Source organism: Medicago truncatula, chromosome 3 (assembly GCF_003473485.1).
Source record: "Medicago truncatula cultivar Jemalong A17 chromosome 3, MtrunA17r5.0-ANR, whole genome shotgun sequence".
In the NCBI taxonomy this organism is placed as follows: Eukaryota; Viridiplantae; Streptophyta; class Magnoliopsida; order Fabales; family Fabaceae; genus Medicago; species Medicago truncatula.
Window position 1 is genome coordinate 54143528 of NC_053044.1, and position 20654 is coordinate 54164181.

Sequence of the window (20654 nt, forward strand, 5' to 3'; positions counted from 1 at the left end):
TATATAAATATTAGAATTATGAACCTCTCAAGTAGAAAAAAATGGAATTATAATAATAACACATTCATTCAAACACACTTGTTAATTGGTTGAATGTTAAATAGATTTTACTAAATTTATTATATGGAACCTACATAATTTAAATAGATATGTTTGAATTTTAACCAATTAAAAAAAATTGAGTGTGTTAAATATTATGACCCCAAGCCGACCTCCGTTTTTACCACTTAGATTTTATACATATAATAGAAATAAATTCCTATATGACAATAAGAATATGAATATATATATCATAATATCACCATCCTTCTCACTCAGTCTCTCTCTGTGATATGAATGCTGATTTAGCCCCGTAGTTGTTGCTCATCCTTCCGCTTAACCCTCCTCCACAAGAAAAACATTCTTCATTCTTCATTTTAAAAACAAGTGGATAAGACCCTCTTTGAATTCATCCATTCCAAGTTTTAAGCAAAAACACTTCTTCATAAGCCTAACCCTTTTACCACACACCAAACTCATCTCAACCTAATCAAAACATACTCATATTATTTTTATTTATGTCTTTTCTCTCTAACGCGGTTTCTTCATAGCCATTTCCTCTCTCTCAAAACACTTTTGTTTTCTTTTCTTCATGGACTATTGCATAAGAGAGTTAGAAGGAAAACAAGCTAATGATCCTTTATTCATCAAAACAATGAAAAACAACAAATCATCATCAACGGAAGGTCGTGTCTTTGTTCAAGGACCGGTGATCGTAGGAGCAGGACCTTCTGGTTTAGCAGCAGCTGCATGTCTACAACAAAAAAACATTCCATGTGTAATACTAGAAAGATCTAATTGTGTGGCTTCATTATGGCAACTCAAAACCTACGATCGATTGCGTCTTCATCTTCCAAAACAATTCTGTGAATTACCCTTTATGGAATTCCCCTCAAATTTCCCAACATACCCTTCAAAACAACAGTTCATAAAGTACTTGGAAGATTATGCAGGGAGTTTTGGTATTAGGCCACGGTTTAATGAGACAGTGCAAAATGCTGAATTTGATGGTAAAATTGGTTGTTGGAGGTTGAAGAGTTTTAATAGTAAAGCTGATGTAACAACAGAATATGTTTGTCGTTGGTTGATCGTAGCGACCGGTGAGAATGCCGAAGCTGTTGTGCCTAATATTGAAGGCGTAGATGAATTTGGAGGAGTTATAAGGCATACAAGTTTGTATAAAAGTGGTGAAGAGTTTAGAGGGAAGAAAGTTTTGGTTGTTGGTTGTGGTAATTCTGGTATGGAAGTTTGTTTAGATCTTTGTAACCATGATGCTACTCCTTCTCTTGTTGTTCGAGATTCAGTAAGTAACTCTTCTTTTAACTATTATAATGGTTTTCGTAAAATGAGAAGAAAAAATTGTTTTATGTAAGTTTTTATTTTTCAAAAGTTTGTCTCTCTTTATTTAGAATTTTTTGTTCGATTTGATGAAGGAAAAAAAAAAAAAAACAATTTAACTATCATAAGAGACACTCACTTTTTGATTTCTACTTCCCTTTTAATTGGTTTTTTGCACTTTTGACAAATTTCAATGCATACATACACAAGCTAATTTAATTAATCTCCATTTCCAATTTTTTAGGTTTCTTATTTTTTTCCACCAGAATAATATAATTTTTTTTTTTTCAATCAAGCACTACCTCCCAATAAAAAAATGTAATTTTGAACTTGATATCCTCCACAAGTTTGATTTTTAATCTCACAAATTTCGCATGAGTTGTAAAAACAAAGCCCTTGTTTGATTCTTCTTGCTTTGCATGCACCCATAGGTTTCAAGTTCCGAAATAGATTTTGTTCAAAGAAAAAGAAGAAGCTTTTGTATTTGTTTACAAAACACAATAATATTTCAAAGACTTGATCATTTTATTGCACTTTCTTGGATTCTCAAGCATGCGGAACATGGGCATGATGTTGATTCATGTACTAAATGGTTCTTTTTCTTTTCTTATTATTTTTTTTTCAATCTTCTTTTTTCCACCACACCCATGATTTTTCTGGGTGTTTTCCCCACATAGAGCATGGCCTAAGCCTGCAACAACATTACATTAGGCAGCCAAAGTCCTCGTACCTTTTGCCCCCACTGCTTTTTTTTTGGTTTGACAATGAAAGTACTATTCATGGTTTATATGATATCATTATATATTTAATTTACTTTACTATGGTTAATTTTATAAATGAAGGTACACGTCCTACCACGAGAGATGCTAGGAAAATCAACTTTTGGGTTGTCCATGTGGTTACTCAAGTGGTTTCCATTGGGACTTGTCGATAGGTTCTTGCTCATAGTGTCATGGCTTATGCTTGGTGACACTGCTCAACTTGGGTTGGATCGTCCTCGTTTGGGTCCCCTTCAACTCAAAAACCTCTCCGGAAAGACTCCTGTCTTAGATGTGGGTACCCTTGCCAAAATTAAAGGTGGACACATTAAGGTACTTTCCGAATATTTCCCTTTCTATCAAATCAAATTACACCATGCTAGCTAGCTTTATAAGTTAGAATTTAATTGAGATTTGGTCGTGAAAATGGTTTGTAGTCGAGCCTAAGTCTATGTTTTGATTGGTCTTGAGTTTGAAAATATCATGGCAGCACCAATATTTCATTGAAATTTTTATCAAAAAAATTTAGTTGCACACTATCAAACATACTCTAAAACAACAACTTCATTATTTTCTACGAATGATTATTGATAAGATGTAATGTGAATTTTGGGTTATGGTGGCTCTAGTATTAGTTGGTTGGAGAATTTTGTTGTACTTTTTTTAATTATTTTATAATATTTTCTCGATGGTGTTCAATTTTTTTATAAATAAGAAACTAATGGTGGAACCTAATTATTTCCTTTTTGCTTTATACATCAAGTGCAACTTACATTTCCTTCTCTATCTCTCTCTTTTTATATATTTAATTAATGAAATGAAATGGCTTCTTAATTTGTTCCCACCTCTTTATTTTTTCTTGGCAAGATTTTTCATCATTATGTGATTTCAATCAAATCATGGACGAAAGCACAATTGGTTAATTTTGATTATTTTAATTCCAAAGCTAATCAACAAAAAAAAATTGGTTAATCATTATTTGAATCATGCTTGGTGGGATTTCCCATTATTATCTTCATTAGATTAGATTGTTAGGGTTGTCAAACTAAAATTTTTGATTGATGTGTCATGAAAAAAAAACGTAAATATCGATTGGTTATTGGTGTGTAGGTACGGCCAAGCATAAAACGGTTAAAACGTCAAACAGTGGAATTCGTAGATGGAAGGTCAGAGAATTTTGATGGCATCATCTTGGCAACCGGTTACAAAAGCAATGTTCCCTATTGGCTCAAGGTATGATATTGATAATGAGTTGCTATTCTATCTATTTCTATTTCAAGAAAATTGTTATTCTTCCGTTTAAAATTATTCATTTTCTTAAACTTCAGCTCGACATTTTTCAGCGTGAGTTAACTTACGCTGACACTTTTAAAATCGGTTGAACTTACGTAAAAAATGATTGAATCGATCTTAAAAAGTTTCAGCGTGGGTTAACTCGCACTAAAAAATACCGAACGAGAAGCACAATTTCCCTATTTTAATTTGGTTACAATTTGAAATAGAAAGATGTTTGGCGACGTGCACTTAAAAAAATGTTAAAATAGTACAATAATTAAATGATGGATTAATAATTTAGTTATTTATGTGTGCTAAATAAATTATATAATATATGCAGGAAGAGGATATGTTCTCTAAGGAAGATGGATTTCCTATGAAGCCATTTCCAAGTGGGTGGAAAGGTAAAAATGGACTCTATGCCGTAGGTTTTACAAAAAGGGGACTGCAAGGTGCCTCTTTGGATGCCAAGAGAATAGCTGATGACATTGAACTGTGTTTAGAATCTGAAGCAAAGTATGGATCATAAATAATTATATAAAGAGCAATTTTTAATTGCTCCCTCAATTTTGCCACATAAAATTGATAATTTTGGCCAGGTGATAGACACAAAAGAAAAGGGATTGATCATTGAAAACAAATGATCATTATCATTGATATTTGATCTTGGCTGAGTAACAGACATTCATTCATTCATTTATTTATTTATTTATTGAGGAATATATTGAATTGAGGTAGGTTTGGTATATAAATGAATGGAAAATGAGATATTTTTGGAGGTGCTAAAGCTAACTTTGCTATTAAACTGGATCAATCATCTCCAATATGAAATGTAATGCAATATTCAACGGTTGGTGTGGGGTTGATCAGAAGACAACATTGAATTGAAGTTGAAGCAAAGAAGTAGTAGTATGTTGGTGGTTTATTCCAACTTAGTGGGGGCCTTGGTAAATTTAGATTCCATGCCGTTAGGGGATCCCTATGCATTCAAGAGATCAGTAGTGTTTTGATTAAAATTAGAGCGTTCAAAATATGAACATTTTAATTTTAATTTTATAATTTAAATTTGAACCGTCCAAATTATAATTGTCTCTTGAATGAGATTCAGTGCGGAGAATGAGTAATTGCATGGGAATCTGATCCGACCTAACTTGTCCCTCTCTATGTACGTCTTGTACAATGCTAGGTGAATGAGAAAATGTGATTGCGGTTTATAATTAACTTCTTTTTTTCAGAATAGAACATAACATTCTAATGTTCTATGTTGTTGCATGTTTGCCTCTTTGGATGCCTAAATTGTTTGATCCGGGGTTTATATATTTTGTGATGGTGAAAGCAAAAGTTAATAGCAACTAATTAACGAGGGAAAACATTTCTTGATTTGGGATGAAGTGCAACATAGATTGTGTACCAGATTTTATTACCAATTCCATGCAATTTCGTTGTTGAAATGATTTCATTTTTCAAGTTGAAATGAGGACCACTCCATCTTTTCAGCTGAAAATAATAGACTTGTGCGTTTGGAAACCATTAAATTGCATGGAATTGCAGTAGAATTGTTGTTATGACATTTATTACATATTTCCTCTTCTCACCAACTTCATTAAATTAACACCGTTCATCCAAATTTAAGCAACAAGAAATTGAAATGACTGAGACAAGTCATATTGTACGCTTTGTCATCTGTAGCAATAGCAACTACCCTTTTATCATTACCACTTGCCACTGTACGCTTCTTTGGTCGTGAAAATATTAATGGGCTATGCAGTTTAATAGATTGTGTGTGTTTGGTTTGCGGTGGAAATAATTGATTTTATTTGAATTGATTTTACATAATTGATTTCGATTAAAAGTGAATGAATGAAAAGTGATTTACATGAAAAATGTTGTTTGGATATTTTGTATTAAAATTGATTTTGGTTGTGTAAATGATCAAAATGGATATTTTTATGTGTGCATTTATAAAATATATATTTCATTTAATTTTTTCTACAAATTTCATTTCCAATTTTAGTTTTTAAGTTTAAATTTAATTCCGATAAAACCTTAGTCTAAATTAAGATTAATAAGACATCTTCTTTTTTCTATAATACAAATCCTGATGAAACCTTAGTCTAAATTTTTAAATTTTAATACAAGTTTCAACATGAAACAAAACTAAACTCTTCTATTCTGTACTCAAGCAAAGGAAATCGACCGACTGATTATGCAGCAAATTAAAATCTTGGAGATGACTCAAAGAAACTTGTAAACTAATAAAATCTAAATTAATCTTAATGGAAACAAGAGTGTCTGCATCATGGTTTCAGCACATTGTTGTTGGAATGGTTTAGATAACATGTTAGACTTAATGCATACTAAACACTTAACTGAGGAAAAACAAAATAAAGAACTTAGTAATATATGGTTGTACATCGTCAAAACTTAGTTAATATGCTCCACAATTCAGTGATAATGCAGTAAATTTTAAGGATAAGTAAAAAATATAAATTTTCAAGTTCAGGGGGCATTTTGCACATAAGTGCAAAATTTCAGGGGGATATTTGCAAAACGTCATGTTGACTAACAGAAGAATTTGACGGAGGGGGTAAATTGATTAACGTTGTGCAATTTCAAGGGGGTAATTGAAATTTTGTTAATTTCAGGGGGGTAATTGACGAAACTTACAATTTCAAGAGGATAATTGCCTATTTACTCATCTCTCAAAACTATGGGATAATGGTATGGTCTTCAAATTTGATCCATTTTGACAAATTTATTTGTAATTGATGAGTGTTAAGAGGACTCTCTTTTTTTTTTTTGAAAGAAGGAGGACTCTCTTCTAACACTCGGTTTTCTATTGAATAAAATCTTGTAGGTCTCGGTACTTTATGTTGATTCCATTATAAAATTGTAAAATTCAAATATTTTTTAGATAATAAAAAAGTGAATGTTTCTTTAAAAAAAAATGCATAATCCAAATGTGTTAGTTACATTGAGACGAATGGAGTTTACATTTGGTCATGTGATGGTATATTATACTAACCAGTGTTCTTATGGCACTAGTTAACAAAACAAAAAATGATAAGATTGCATTGAATTCTGCAATTTTTAACTTTTAAAAAGTCAAATCTATCACTTTTCACTATTTCCCAATACAACATTTTTAAATTTACCTTCTTAACCAATGCCCTAAGGGCACTCTTTAGCATTTCCATAAAAATATAGGTCATTACTTTTGATCAAGTAATGATCACATCATTTTTTTTTTATGAAAACTTATTTATTTTGATTGCTTAATCAATTTCTTAGAGCATTGTTTAACATTCTTGATAAAATAATAAGTGCTAGAGTAAATATTAGAAAGATACTTCCTCTGTCTAGGTTCATTTCATACATATAAAGAAAAAATGTATCAGTAAAAGAGAGATAATAATTATTTTAAATGTTCTTGTCAAATATTGGTTTATTAAAATAAAGTTATATTAATAAAAAGAATGAATGTAATATTAATTAAAGTTATATTTAAAAAAAAAAAAGCAATTAATATTACATTGAAATAGGAAATAAGTTCCTTTTGATTTTTTTCAATTCACCAAAAAAAAAAAAGGAAATAAGTTCATTATTATACAGTTTTTTTTTTTTTACAAATAAATCAGTTATCTTATGACGGAGAAATAATACTCCCTCCGTTCCGCAATAAATGACCTGTTTGAAAATGTGCAATTTTGACTTAACTTACTTTGACCATATTTTTCTACTAATATACAAAGATAAATAATATCATATAAGATGTCGTTAGGTTCGTCTCGATGAGTATTTTTAAAATATCAAATTTTCATAATCTTTTCCAATATATTATTCAAGATATTTAAACTCAAAATTACGCATTGGTATGCGTAATTGGATCAACTGTGTCACTTGTTAAGTGACGGAGGGAGTAATATTTTTAGCATTTCTCCACCTGTCTTTCTTGGAGGATTATCGGGCTCATAGCATGACTCATTTAAGCCACATTTTATTTTTTTGGAAGATTCATTTAAGCCACATTTTTCATATTAAAAAACCGAAATACTGCATTACGCAAGCTATGAGTCATATATTTACTGACTGGACTGAACTAAAGTCAGTAGCAGTTAATCTAAATCATGCACGCAAGCTATGATTTCATCATGCCTTTGCCTTTGCCGTGCTCTGTCGGAAAGATAGCAGTCTGCAAAGCAGTGACATGTAACCCTACCTCACCTGTTAATAATTATGGACAACTTGAGGAACATAAATATTATTGAACTCGTGATTAAACTCTAGTAGTCACGTACGCTAGATTTGATTTGATTTTGAATCTTTCTTGTATAAGGAAAAAGAAACAGGGTGGAGCTATTAATCATTAGCACTGTTTGGTTGAGGTGAAATAGAGAAGAGAGAAAGAGCAGGCAGAGAAAAAGGAGAGAAGTTCAGAACTTCTCCTGTTTGGTTGCAAAGAGAAAGAGAGAAGAGAGATAAAAATACATGGGATCCACATCTCTTTTTAATCTCTCCAAAGTAGCGAAGAAATAGAGAAACACACTTTTTCTTTTTATTCCACTAATACCCTCGTGAAATTGTTGTAAGTTTGCACATGGCACGGACAAAAAGTGTGTGTTCACATGAGAAAGGTTAATCTTTTCCCACCATGGGAAAGTTGGATTATTAGATTAAGTGTAGAACATATTTTTAGCATGCTCTCTCAACACTAGATTTTTCTTCACACTATCTTCCAACAATTTAAAAATTCTAAAAATTAATTTTCAGAAATAAAAAAAAATTCAGATAATTGTTTTTTTATTGAATGTTAGAATTATTTTTTTTGAAAAAAAAATTTATTTCAATAAAAATAAAATTTTGGAAACTAAGATAAGTTTTTATTTTTCTAAAAAGAATAAATTTTTTAATTTTATAATAAAATAAGATATTCTGAAAAATAAAATAAAAATTCTAAAAAAATATTTTGAAATTAAAGTTTTTTATTTTTCTAAGAAAATAAAATTCTGGAAAATAAGGTTTTTGAAAATATTTTGAAATAAATTTTTAGAATTTTTGAATTGTTGGAAGATAGTGTGAAGAAAAATCTAGTGTTGAGAGTGCATGTTAATAATATGTTCTTCACTTAATCTAATCATTGAATTCAACTTTCCCATTGTGAAAAAGGATTAACCTTTCCCATGTGAAATGTCACCCGGACAAAATACATATTCGCTGTAATTGGTAATTGGTAATGCCACCCGGATAAAGTGTTCCTTTCCTTTGAACCAAAAAAATGAGTGTTCCTTTCCTAATATACTTATGCCGAGTAGTACAAATACGTAACTAAACTTTTTAAATTTGAAATAAAAAAGAAGTAAACTTTTTTAATTTACTTAATAATTATTAATTACATAAAAACAATTAGTTTAACTTAAGTAAGTTAAAATAATTAATTTAATTTAGCACAAAAAAAATAATTAATTTAATTGATATATAAAGTTTAAATAAATAATTTAATTAATTAAAATAAATTTGAATAAAAGATTAAATATTTTAAATAGATATTTTTTTTTATTGTAGGGACCAGGAGTATCTTAGTACTTTTATAAATAATCAACATTTCTCTATCTTCTATTTCTCTCTTCTCTCTTTTATACTAAACAACACATCAAATCTATTTTATTTTTTTTGTCAAGTAGCCTAGTGGCTAGAGCTCACACAATTTAATTGTGGAGAAGTGGGGTGTCCAGAGTTCGAACCACAACCCCTGTATATAATATGCAATATCCCTACCAACTGAGATAAACTCACGGAAATATCATCAAATCTACTCTATTTCTCACATATTTATCTCTTCTCACACTCTCTCGATCACTTATTTCTCTCTTCCCAACTTATCTTCCAAACCAAACACAACCTAAAAAAAAATATGTCTTTAAAAGCATTTGATATTGAACAAAAAATGTAAAGTAAAAATTTTATTTTGAATTCGTGTATTTAACATATCATCATTTATTTTCCTATATAAAAGTTATCAATTATTTTTATTTTTAAATTCTTAAAAACAAATAAAAATAAAGTAACTGTGTCTCTGGGGTCAACGTCAGACTAGTGATAAACTATCAATTCTGAGAATGATGCATGGATGATCTCGTGTTTCTCTGACACTTCCCGTTTTATACTTCTTCTAAAGCAGCTACAGCCTACAGTCAATATTACAGACCCAGGATTGATTTTACTCCAATTTTAGTATGACAACTTTGTGATATCATGATCTGCATGACCCACTCTATACAAAAAGGGTTGGCTAATCATAATTTCATATGCTTCATAGTTTTCACGCACAAGGACCGGACCGGAACTCGCAGCTCTAAAAACGACATGCAGTTTCAGGTTACAGCCAATCTTTTTTTTTTTTTAGGGAGATTATAGCCAATCTTATAAATGGTAATTCACTAAAAAAAAAATATAAATGGTACTCCCTCCGTCCCTGAATAAGTGACCTATTTGTAAAAAATATTTGTCCCACAATACTTGACCTTCTCAGATTTTTAAGCAAAATTTGACAGATTTACCCCTTATAAATACTTTTTGTGGTCCCATGTTAAAGTTTGTAGTGGAACAAAGAAAGTAATCATTACTTAAAAGTGAAAAAGTTTTAAAATAATGACAAGGCAACTCAGTAAAAATATCACTCTCTTTCTTTTATCTTTACACTTTTCTTAATCTGTGTGAAATGGTCAAATAGGTCACTTATTAAGGGACGGAGGGAGTACTAATCAAGATCCAAACAGTCTCATGTAAAAACAATGACAAATACATACCTATATCTTTTTTTTTTTTTGTCAAGTAGTCTAGTGGTTAGAGAAATTCACCTTAAAGGTGAATAAGTGGGGTGTTCGGGGTTCGAACCCCAACCCCTACATATAATATGTATTGTCCCTTACCAAGTGAGTTAAACTCATGGAGACAATACAGTAGTTCTTCAATCCAATGTAAAATAAGTGATATAGAGGGATTAAAAGAAATAAGATACATGCTACAAACGAATAAACTTTATATTTTTTTTCAAACAAGCAAAAATGAACTATACTATTAACACTGATAGAGCAATCTTCTCATAAAAGGAAGATTGTTCTATCAGTGTTAATAATATAAGAGGCACAACAAGCAAGTTAGTCGATGCCCAAACATGAAATAAAACAAAATAAAGCAAAGTGAAAGAGAGATGAAATTTATCTAACAGTTTCGTTTGGAATGTCACTCCTACATCGTAGGAAAGGGGAAAACGAATTGTTTATGCGAAAAAGAAATAATTGTTGTGATTGTTTCAATGAAATAGTTTTTCAAATTGACTGATTAAGTGATTATACAAATTGATGGTGGTTTGATAACAACAAATTTTTGTCCAGAAAGTATAACTAAAGTCTAGGAAAAACCCATATGTGTCCCGAAGAGAAAAAAAAGTAACATGTAATTTTTTAATTTAAGTGGAAGTGAGTATTATAATTTTTTTGAGACCCATAGTTTTTAGAGGTCCGATTCGGTAGAGCTTCTTGCACTCTTCAAGGTTCGGCCCTGCATAAAAGAATAACAAAAACGAAAGTTTTGATCTCATTGCAATGAAATCCCAGCCACAAAACATATGAAAAGTGTTATTCAATCCCATAATTTCACATAAAAACACTCAACTTTTAACATCTAAGTTTTGTAAAAGTTATCTCCGATAATTTGTCAAGAATCCTTTGATTTTACCTTAAATCGAACATGCGGCATGCAGGAAATGCTACCGATGCTTGTATGATTAGCGTTATACACGTATTGTGGTGTAGATATCTGATGATGATGCGAACGTATCATGTAGCAGAATATTCTACATGATGATGACAATGCATATATTTCTTTAATTTTAGATGTACATGGAAGGTTAGTTGGGATATTTTATTTTTAGACAAGGTTGCATTGCTATATCATTTTCAATCCTTTTCGCAACAGGTGTACCATTCAAAAAAAAAATCATCCCAAAATATTGTTTAAAAAAAATCATCTCAAACTATTTTTGAAGCACAAAGTTTCCATCATTATGATTAATCTTCGTGGGATAATTTGTTGGACACAGCCACACAGGTACATTCAATTGACATAAGCATGCTCGTCGAAGAAATTCAATCGGAACAAGCAGAAATTATTGGGCCTTGATTTCATCGACCACGGTTCCTTGATCCTCACTTATCAATTCTCACATGGGCATATATGTATGTCTTCCAACACAAGTCATTGACAAATATTCCAATTATTCTTATGGTCTTGCTAAGGCATTGATTATGGAATCCCAAAATAAAATTTATATCTTAGAAATATAGATTGTCATCTTTGATCACATTACTTTTTGATAAAATTTTATTTTTTTTACTTAACCAATGCCCCTAAAACACGGTTTAGCATTCTCCTTATATTTATTATTTACATTTTTATAATTCTTTAAATAGTTTTTATAAACAGTATATATCTTAACCTTTTATAAACTCACTGGAATACCCATAAAAAGAAATTCACTAAAAACGAAAGATCTATAGAATCAAAGTTATAGTAAAAAGATGATAATTATTTCAAAAAATACAGTAATATTAACGCCATTGAATATCAAAATAGGTGGGCTTGGAATTGAATATGTGCGTTTGGTTTACGAAACCGTAAGTACTAGACATAACAATATAAGATAGAATAGCACAACATAAGGTATAATATCGCAAGACAAATTTTTATATTATTGAATTATTTTTTTTGTTTTATAGGATTTATGTGGAATGAAATACTATTTTGGTATTTTAGACAACTTGTACGTGAGACAAAAAGTTGTGTTGTGGTTTGGTGAGAGACAAAAATATCAGTTTTTGTCCTGTTCTTTGCCTCCAGTTTGTCCTGTACCTGAAACAGTTTTTCAAATCAAACACTGGACAACTTGAATTGTTATGTCTTGTACTTCATTTTTTAGCAAATCAAACGCACCCGAGTCTTATGCAACAAACCTATTTGCCATAAGTTGTTACCAAATCATTGGCAAATCTTTGATCATGTGTTTAGGAGCTCATTTCGAGCTAATTAGTGAGGTGTGTCCAAATAAAGGAGATTTGAATGATATGGTTACTAATATGCATGATAGTGTTCTTACAAATCAAAGGAACACGGGTTTTAGTGGCTAGGTGTGTAGTCATGATTGCATTTCAAATTCTTTGGAAGTGTGGTTTTGCCTCATATTCGATCGTCTTCAAATAAATTCATGCACTTTGGGTCTTCGTTCGATTATGTTGGCTGGTTGGATTTATAAAAATCTCGTGCTTTTTTAATTGTTTGCATGTAGTAGTTTAGATGGTTCTAGGGAGACTTCTCAGTACATCACCATACTATTGAGTTAGATATTATTTGAGAATTCATGCAGATAATGTTTGTGACTTGTGAGGGTGTTTAAGAGAAGATGAGATCTAATAACTTAGATCCTTTTCCTTCCATAATTTAATAGCAAAGAAACTATAAAGATCATCAATTTTGTAAATTACGTTCCTTTTTTCTTTTATTTCAAAAGAGCCTAACAATGAGATTCACATTCACTAAATATTGAAGAGTGGAAATTTTTTGGTTTAAACATGTGTCTCATCATTCATATAAAATGTCCATATAACTTTTTACTATTTGATATGTACTAAGGAATTAAGTATTTTCTCTTTAATTCATAAAACATACAAAAATATAAGGGAAAATTAGATTCACCTTCCCTCGGTTCGGCTATTCTTAAATAGGGCAGATAGTATTATTTGAGCACTGATTATTTTCTGGTAAGGTCTCCACTTTCACTTTATATTGTCTTCCATTGTTGTGCCGCTTGCCTTGCAACTTCCCCTGATATTAATGGTTGTACAATGGTTGATCAAGGAGAAAAGGATTGAACATTCTTATACTTTAGAGGACGAATTGACAAATTTCTTATATATGATTCTTTTTAATTTAAAGACTGGAGAGAAAAAATTCGTCCACTTGAGAATTTCATACTATTAGTTTTTTTATTTTTATTTTTCTTTCACTTATGAAATTTTCAATTAGATTAGATTAGATAGATATCATGGTCTTATGTGATGGACGTGTCACGTGTGTATGTGTTGGAAATCTAATTCAGGTTTCAATCAAAGCTAATTTGAATAAAAGCAGCTTAGCTAGTTTGAATAAAAGCAGCTGTTTTAGATTGGCGATTTAAGCAAAAATTGCACCCTAAAGTGTTGCACTTAGGAAAACTTATACAACTAAGGTGGTCCCTTCCACGTTATATAACATCCACAAGCTTCACAAGGCAATTTATAAGGTACGTACACAATGTGCACATGGAAGCTAATCAGTTTAATAATCACAAAGATTCAGGACCATCGTTATTTGATGGGGTTAAAAGGCATTCAATTTATTTATGTGGTCCAAAACTTCAAATCATTTATTATTCCTAACGGTTTTGATCAATACATCTTGAGGTGAATTTCACAAAAATGGAATGGACCATCATATATTTTTCCCTGATTTTTTTAGACCTTTACTGTTTCTTTAAAATTCAATTGGTGGTTCTCAATTATTTTTCTGGTATACATAGATTGAATTGAATGGTGGCTGGAGAGAGTCAGCATCAAGTTTTAGTCAACGAAAAGGTCACCCATCAATAATCCAAATTATGCGATTAGGGTAAAGATCAAATGATTGGTATTCCCTGGAATGTTTGTCAAGGAAAAATCACCAGCTTACACAAAACCACTGGATATTCTTTTTTTTGAAAGGAACACAAGAAGATAGACATACGAAAATTGACAAAACGAAATTCTCACAAAAACTTAGTCGTGGTACATATCCTTGTACTTTGCATAGATAGATATCTTGTTGGTTTATGCACGACTAAATAGGTGGAAGAGTTTTTTTTTTTTTTTTTTTTTTTTTTTTTTTTTTTTAAAAAAACGAAATAGGTGGAAGAGTTGTGCATACTTAATGCCGTATAATAACTACCAATTGTCACACAAAAAAAAGTCATATATTTGAATAGAGGAAACATATGAGAAACCTAAAAAAAACTCAATTTATTCTCTAACTTTTCTAAATGATAAATATTTGTTGTTAATTACTATAACTTTTTTTAAATTGCGAAATGTTAATCATATCCGTCTATTTTTTAGGCTTAAATGCAGTTTTATCCCTCCTATTTTGATTGAATTTGGATTTTACCCCCTATTTTAAAACTCGGAATATTATCCCCTCTATTTTGATTGAATCTGGATTTTTCCCCCCTTATTTAAAACTCGGAATTTTACCCCCTATATTTTACGTTTTTCAGGATTTTTCCCCCCTATTTTAAAATAAAGAACCAAAAAATACTAGAAAAATAAAGAAACGATTAGAAAATATAAATTCGGTAAAAAAAATAAAAAGAAAAACAATGAAAATACAAGAAAAAAATTCATGACAAAACTAGTTTGCACCTCTAAATATTTGCTATTTTTATACTAGTTTTTGTTTTATTTTTAGAGATCATACTAGTTGTATGCATTTTTTATACTATTTTCTATTCATTTTTTTTAGTATTTTTCTGATTTTATTTTTTAATATTTTTTCATTAAAAAAATAAATAATAAAAAACACTTAATATAAATAATTAATTATGTCGATAAAAGAGGGGGGAGGGGGCAAAATCCTAAAAACATAAAATAGGAGGGATAAAATTTCAAGTTTTAAAATAGGGAAGACAAAATCCAAAATCAATCAAAATACGAAGGGTAAAATTCCAAATTTTAAAATAAGAGAAGCAAAATCCAAATTCAATCAAAATAGGAGGGTAAAACTGTACTTACACTTTTTTTTATTTGTTATCAAATAATACATTAATGACACTATATATTTAGTTCAAATCCATCTTCAATATTGCCAACACATAGTCTTGCAATTAATACCAACAAATAGACAAACTTCTTCAAAAATATAAAAAAAAAATAAACAAATAGTCAAACTTGATTTATAATTTGGAATTTTTTTTTTAAATATTACTGATAATGTGGGGACCATGTTAATATCAAAGTAATTAAAATTGGAACAGGCTAGCCAGTTCAACTAATTGAATAGATAACTGAATTTATGTTTGGTCAAATTGACACCTTTGATCAATCTACAGTAGAACTAGATTAAAACATGGTAAATCGGATGAAAATTAATGGTTACACCGGTTAAATATGATGGAAAAAAAATCATCAATCTCACTTTTTTAATTCAATCAAAAATATAAATAAAAAATATTAAAATAAAAAAGACACGGCCTCTTGCATGTATTGGATGAAATATGTGTCACACTTGAAGGCTTCAACCACATAGGTAATTTAAGTTTTGTAAAGTACAATCTTCGATTAACCAAGTTGTTTGAGCTCTAGTGGCAAGAAGCTCCTTCGAATGACGTATTCGGAAAATATAGGGTTCGATTTCTAGGGAGAACAACGCTTGGCCAGTGCGCAAAAGCCGGATTAGTCGTCCACCATTGATAGGTTGGAAACCGGTGCGAAGGCAACAAAAAAAAGTACACTCTTCAATTTATATCTCATTTTCCATGTTTTTTTTAAGGAATCTCATTTTCCATAAAAGATAAACCCGGACCCAACATAATTTAAAAATTAGTGTAAAATATTTTAAAAACATTTGAATAAGATGGTAAGAATTTTTTCAACATAATCGAAGATTCTTGATTCGAATTTCACCTTAAAAATACTGTACAACTTTTCAATAAAAAAAAATATAGTAGTGTTACATTTCGAGAGTTTTGTTGTGTATTATAGACATGCACGATCAATAGTAACTGGAGGTACATGTTTAAACATGCTCACAGCAGTTCTTCAAATTATTATTTGAATATATAAACTGAGGTGAGGCTAATCTGGTGATGTAGAACAAGATGCCTTAACTATATGTTTCATTCGTGTGAATCAAATCAAGATGCACCTAAAAAAACTCTCCAACATCCACACTTATGTTTATCCCTTCTCCACGATGTCTTCGGTGTTTGATTAAGGTGGAAAAAATGAAGAAAAAGAAAAAAAAAATGCAAATTGCGGTGAGCGTGGATCGAACACGCGACCTTCAGATCTTCAGTCTGACGCTCTCCCAACTGAGCTATCCCAGCTTGATGTTCTGTTAATTGAAATGCATTTACTTAACGCATACCTGCTTTGAATATGAAAAAGAGATATCAGAATATTGATGAATAGCATTTACGTGTTTGGATATACTTGATGAAGTGGCTCAATCCAGATGCTCACAAGTCACAACTCTGAAAAATATGAGAGGTTAAACCCACGTCATTGTGCAATTATGTCAATCTAAATCCAGAGCCTCACATCAATGACAATGAGCCACCACATATTATCCGAAATATTGAACATAATTATTTGACTTAGCATAATTTGTACTATTTTGGGTTTAGGGAAAGAAGTGGTGCAAAAAGAAATATTGTTAGTGTGGTCCATAATATCTACTTTACAAATGACACTGTTATTTGACTTCCGATTTTGCTAATACCCTCATAAGTCTTTTCAAATTTTTCCAAAAATATCAAAAAGGTGTGTATGGTCAACATTTTTTGTTGTATATATGATTTTCTTTTTCCTGATTTCATGTCAAATTGTCACTTGATTCAGGCCTTGTATGGCTGGGTTTTAAGGAACACCATGCAAACCATGTTGGCTTTTAATTAGGCAAGTCTATCTGGAAATGTGTAGCTGAACCGTGAACAGATGAATTTAATATGTTGTGGCAATTGAAATGCATTTCATATGATTTTTGGAACAACATAAAGTGTAAATTCTATTACTGTAAACATGAGTAATTAGATGGACTTAAAATTTGAATAATCAGTTGGATACATTTGAGTCTACACTACAACTTGCAACTATGTAAAACGTAAGTAACTCAGCTATACCCTTGAGTATTCAAGATGGACAACCCAACTTCGACAACATAATGTCTCGATCTAGTGCTTGAGCCAGTAGTTACGAAGCTGGGCCATATGGAGTAGTATCTCATCACGACCTTGATGGGTGACATTACTAGTCATGATCCATGGAGGCACAGTTTCAAAGGAGCCACGTATCAACTCCTGAAAATCATTGACATTATCTTCAGGTCTTTTGCCTCCATTCTTTTTCTTCTTCCGTTTGTCACATTTGGTGAAGATTAATGTCATTGGGATCTGATACGAAAATTAAATTATACCAGGGTCAATTACCAAATTAAATTATTAACCCCAATCTGCTAAGTAGTTAAACATCGGACAAGTAGTGGAGTGCCATTATGAAGCAGAGACACACAAACAATTGACTCATAGACACTAGCAGTAATTTGAGAAAAATAAAAGTCATTGAAGTAATGGCGTGCGAGTGCGAGACAATGATATGTGTCGGACACCTAAACGCAACTTCAACCAAAAGTGTATGTGCTACATATACTGCCTAGGCATGGAAAGTGAACCACGTTCTTATTTAAAGTAGAGGGCCAGACCGCTACAGGCTTTCCTCCTTTATGATCTGAACTTTAGAGTACATCAAGTGCTATTGCAGCTTGAGTGTCCAACCTAGTGTGGACAAACTACTCTTTTCAATACAACATGAGTGACACAGGTTTCATGACATGGCTTCTATTTAGATAGAGGCTCTCTACAATCTCAAAATTAACTTTTCTTCAAGGTACACGCTTACCTTGGTTCATAATATTTAAATTGTGATGACTAATATAGTAATATATGTTGTAAACATACCCTTATCCGTTCATATACATAAAGACTACTCCTAATATGTGCTACGACAGTATTTCGTTTCTCTTCTAAATAGATAGGTTGTTGGCTTCTAGATGAGCAAAACCAGCCGAGCCGATCCAAGATGTCATCAACTTAAAATCAAGTGAGGGATTTCAGTTTCCATAACTATATTAAAAATTATTAAAAAGTAATATTCTCGGTTCATGTTTCTCATGTACACATTGTCACATTGTTTACGGGGCATATAAAGATAAAATGGCAGTAACTCGAATGTGCCGCTCAGCTCTCATCGATTCTTCCACACAGGTCACAACATAACCATCAGATAATATGTGCAGGATTATTAAAAAAACACAACGTGTTGCTTTTTCTAATGAAGAAGATTTGATGCATTACCTTATTCTCACCCAACCAAGCAGCATACTCAAGATCAATCTTTCTAGCAGGAATGCTAGCATCTATTAGAAGGAAAACCGAAACCAATGTTGACCGGTTAAGGAAATAGTCTTTGGTGAATTTCGCCCAATCCATTCTAAGTTCCTGCGGCGCAGATGCATACCTAATGAAAAGAACATAAAGGCATATAAAATATAAATTACAATAGTCATCAGCTTTCTACAAAACTGAACAGGATTAAACTACTCATTTGTAGTTATGCTGAAGAAAAGGAAAAAAAGAAGTAACCATACAAACTAGCATTGGAAAAAAAGAAGCTAATCCACAGACAAATTAAATGTCAGACTCATTAACATAACTTGAACATTTCAACAACTAATGTGAATGTCGCATCACAAAAAAAAATCATAAGACACCATATGAACTTCTCGAAAGTTACCTCATAAAATGAGGGTGCACAAAGACGTTTATACATTGCACAGCCAAGGAACCTTAACCATATGAGACTAAAATACAACTTCAATAACCATGCTCACGTCTGGTGTGGGTTTGGGTACAACTCTCATATGCCCTACAAAATTCGGTTCTAATACTATGCTAAACAGGTTTCGATAGCGCTCTCAAAAATTGGCGCACAAGATGAAATGAGGCTGACCAAATACATATATTCATTCCAATGGCCCAAGAATTTTTGGTAATGTGGGACTCAAATACAACTTCGATATTTCTAACCTTTTATAAATAATGGAATCGTACTGTTATGATGTTTGACACTCAAAATTCACAAACAATATTCGCAAACCATACTAACATGTTTGTATCAAATACATTGGTCGCTATTTCCAATGTTAATCCCCAAATTTGTAACATAAAACAAGATTGCTTTGTAAGGTTAAACCTTAAAACCATACATACCCATATCCAGGCAAATCAACCAGGTACCAACTATCATTAACTCGAAAATGATTAATCAATTGCGTCTTCCCTACAAACAAAAAAATATACAATCAACATTAAATTTAAAAAATTATAAGGAATTTTTTTTTAAAAAAAAAAAAAAAAGTGAAGAAAAGTGTGTAATAATAATAAGAGACCAGGTTTCTTTGAAGTTAAAGCGAGTTTCTTGCGGCGAACAATAGAATTAAGAAGCGATGATTTCCCAACATTGGAACGACCAACAAGAGCGAACTCAGGAAGACCATCGGAAGGACAATCTTCGGTTCTAACACTGCTTTTGACAAAATCTGCTTGTATAATTTGAGCATCATTGGCGTAGTTACTGAGTAATATATTTGAACCGTTTAAGATTCTTGCATTTTCGTGAGTGACATGAGTGTTTGGAGGAATGAAGAGTTTTTCGAGTGATAAGGGTTCGGTTTTAGGGGTTATTATGGGTTCTAGATTTGGTTCTGAAGTTGTGAGAGATGATTTTGGTGGTTTGTTTAAGAGTGTGGTTAAGGTGTTTGTTGAATAGACTCTGCGAGAAAATGAAGAAGATGAGACTGTGAAAAGGGAAAAGGATAACCTCGGGAGATGAAGGACAACCATATCACACTCTATTGAGAAGACACGCGGTGTTGTGGAAATATCTCAGCAATGAGTGTTTTGCTCGCGATACGGTCAGTTTCTCAAGTGGGAGTTTTTGCTTGGGTAACCTCACAAATGGAAGGATTTGCGTACATTTTTCAAAGAATAAACCATCAAACAATTTAGTTGATCAACTCACTTAAGTGGTTTTTAACAACAGATTTGGTTCCCCTCAGCAAAAAAGAATTGCCTAGTGTGTGTTGAGTTGTTCGTGAATTGATCTTGATGCGGAGTTTTGATTTTCGATTTTGCTGTGATGTTGATTCAATATATATTGATTGTCTTCATCTATGTTATATTTTCGGGGGTGTGTGTTCACAATAAATGTTAATACTTTTCCACTATGAGAAAGTTGGATTCAATAATTAGATTAAGTGAATAACATTTAACACTAGATTTTTCTTCACACTATCTTCCAACAATTTAAAAATTCTGAAAATTAATTTTCAGAAATTAAAAAAATA

The 20654-nt window shown here is 31.4% G+C and overlaps 2 protein-coding genes and 1 non-coding gene across 3 annotated transcripts; 1 reads left to right on the forward strand and 2 right to left on the reverse strand.

Moving 5' to 3' along the window:
- Window positions 1-290: 290 nt before the first annotated feature.
- LOC11436651 (indole-3-pyruvate monooxygenase YUCCA6) lies at window positions 291-4197 on the forward strand. Its single transcript, XM_003603554.4, has 4 exons — window positions 291-1342; window positions 2220-2468; window positions 3246-3368; window positions 3751-4197. Exons 1-4 carry the CDS (start codon window positions 632-634, stop codon window positions 3937-3939), a joined length of 1272 nt encoding a protein of 423 aa, XP_003603602.1. The 5' UTR covers window positions 291-631; the 3' UTR covers window positions 3940-4197.
- Window positions 4198-16505: 12308 nt separating this feature from the next.
- Window positions 16506-16578, reverse strand: TRNAF-GAA (transfer RNA phenylalanine (anticodon GAA)). The gene has a single exon. It is a non-coding gene; the product is annotated as a tRNA-Phe (tRNA).
- Window positions 16579-17202: 624 nt separating this feature from the next.
- Window positions 17203-20416, reverse strand: LOC11421545 (GTP-binding protein At2g22870). Its single transcript, XM_003603556.4, has 4 exons — window positions 19698-20416; window positions 19519-19588; window positions 18604-18766; window positions 17203-17643 (listed from the first exon to the last, which is right to left on the reverse strand). The coding sequence occupies exons 1-4, from the start codon at window positions 20149-20151 to the stop codon at window positions 17425-17427; spliced, it is 906 nt and encodes a 301-aa protein (XP_003603604.1). The 5' UTR covers window positions 20152-20416; the 3' UTR covers window positions 17203-17424.
- Between the last annotated feature and the right edge of the window lie 238 nt (window positions 20417-20654).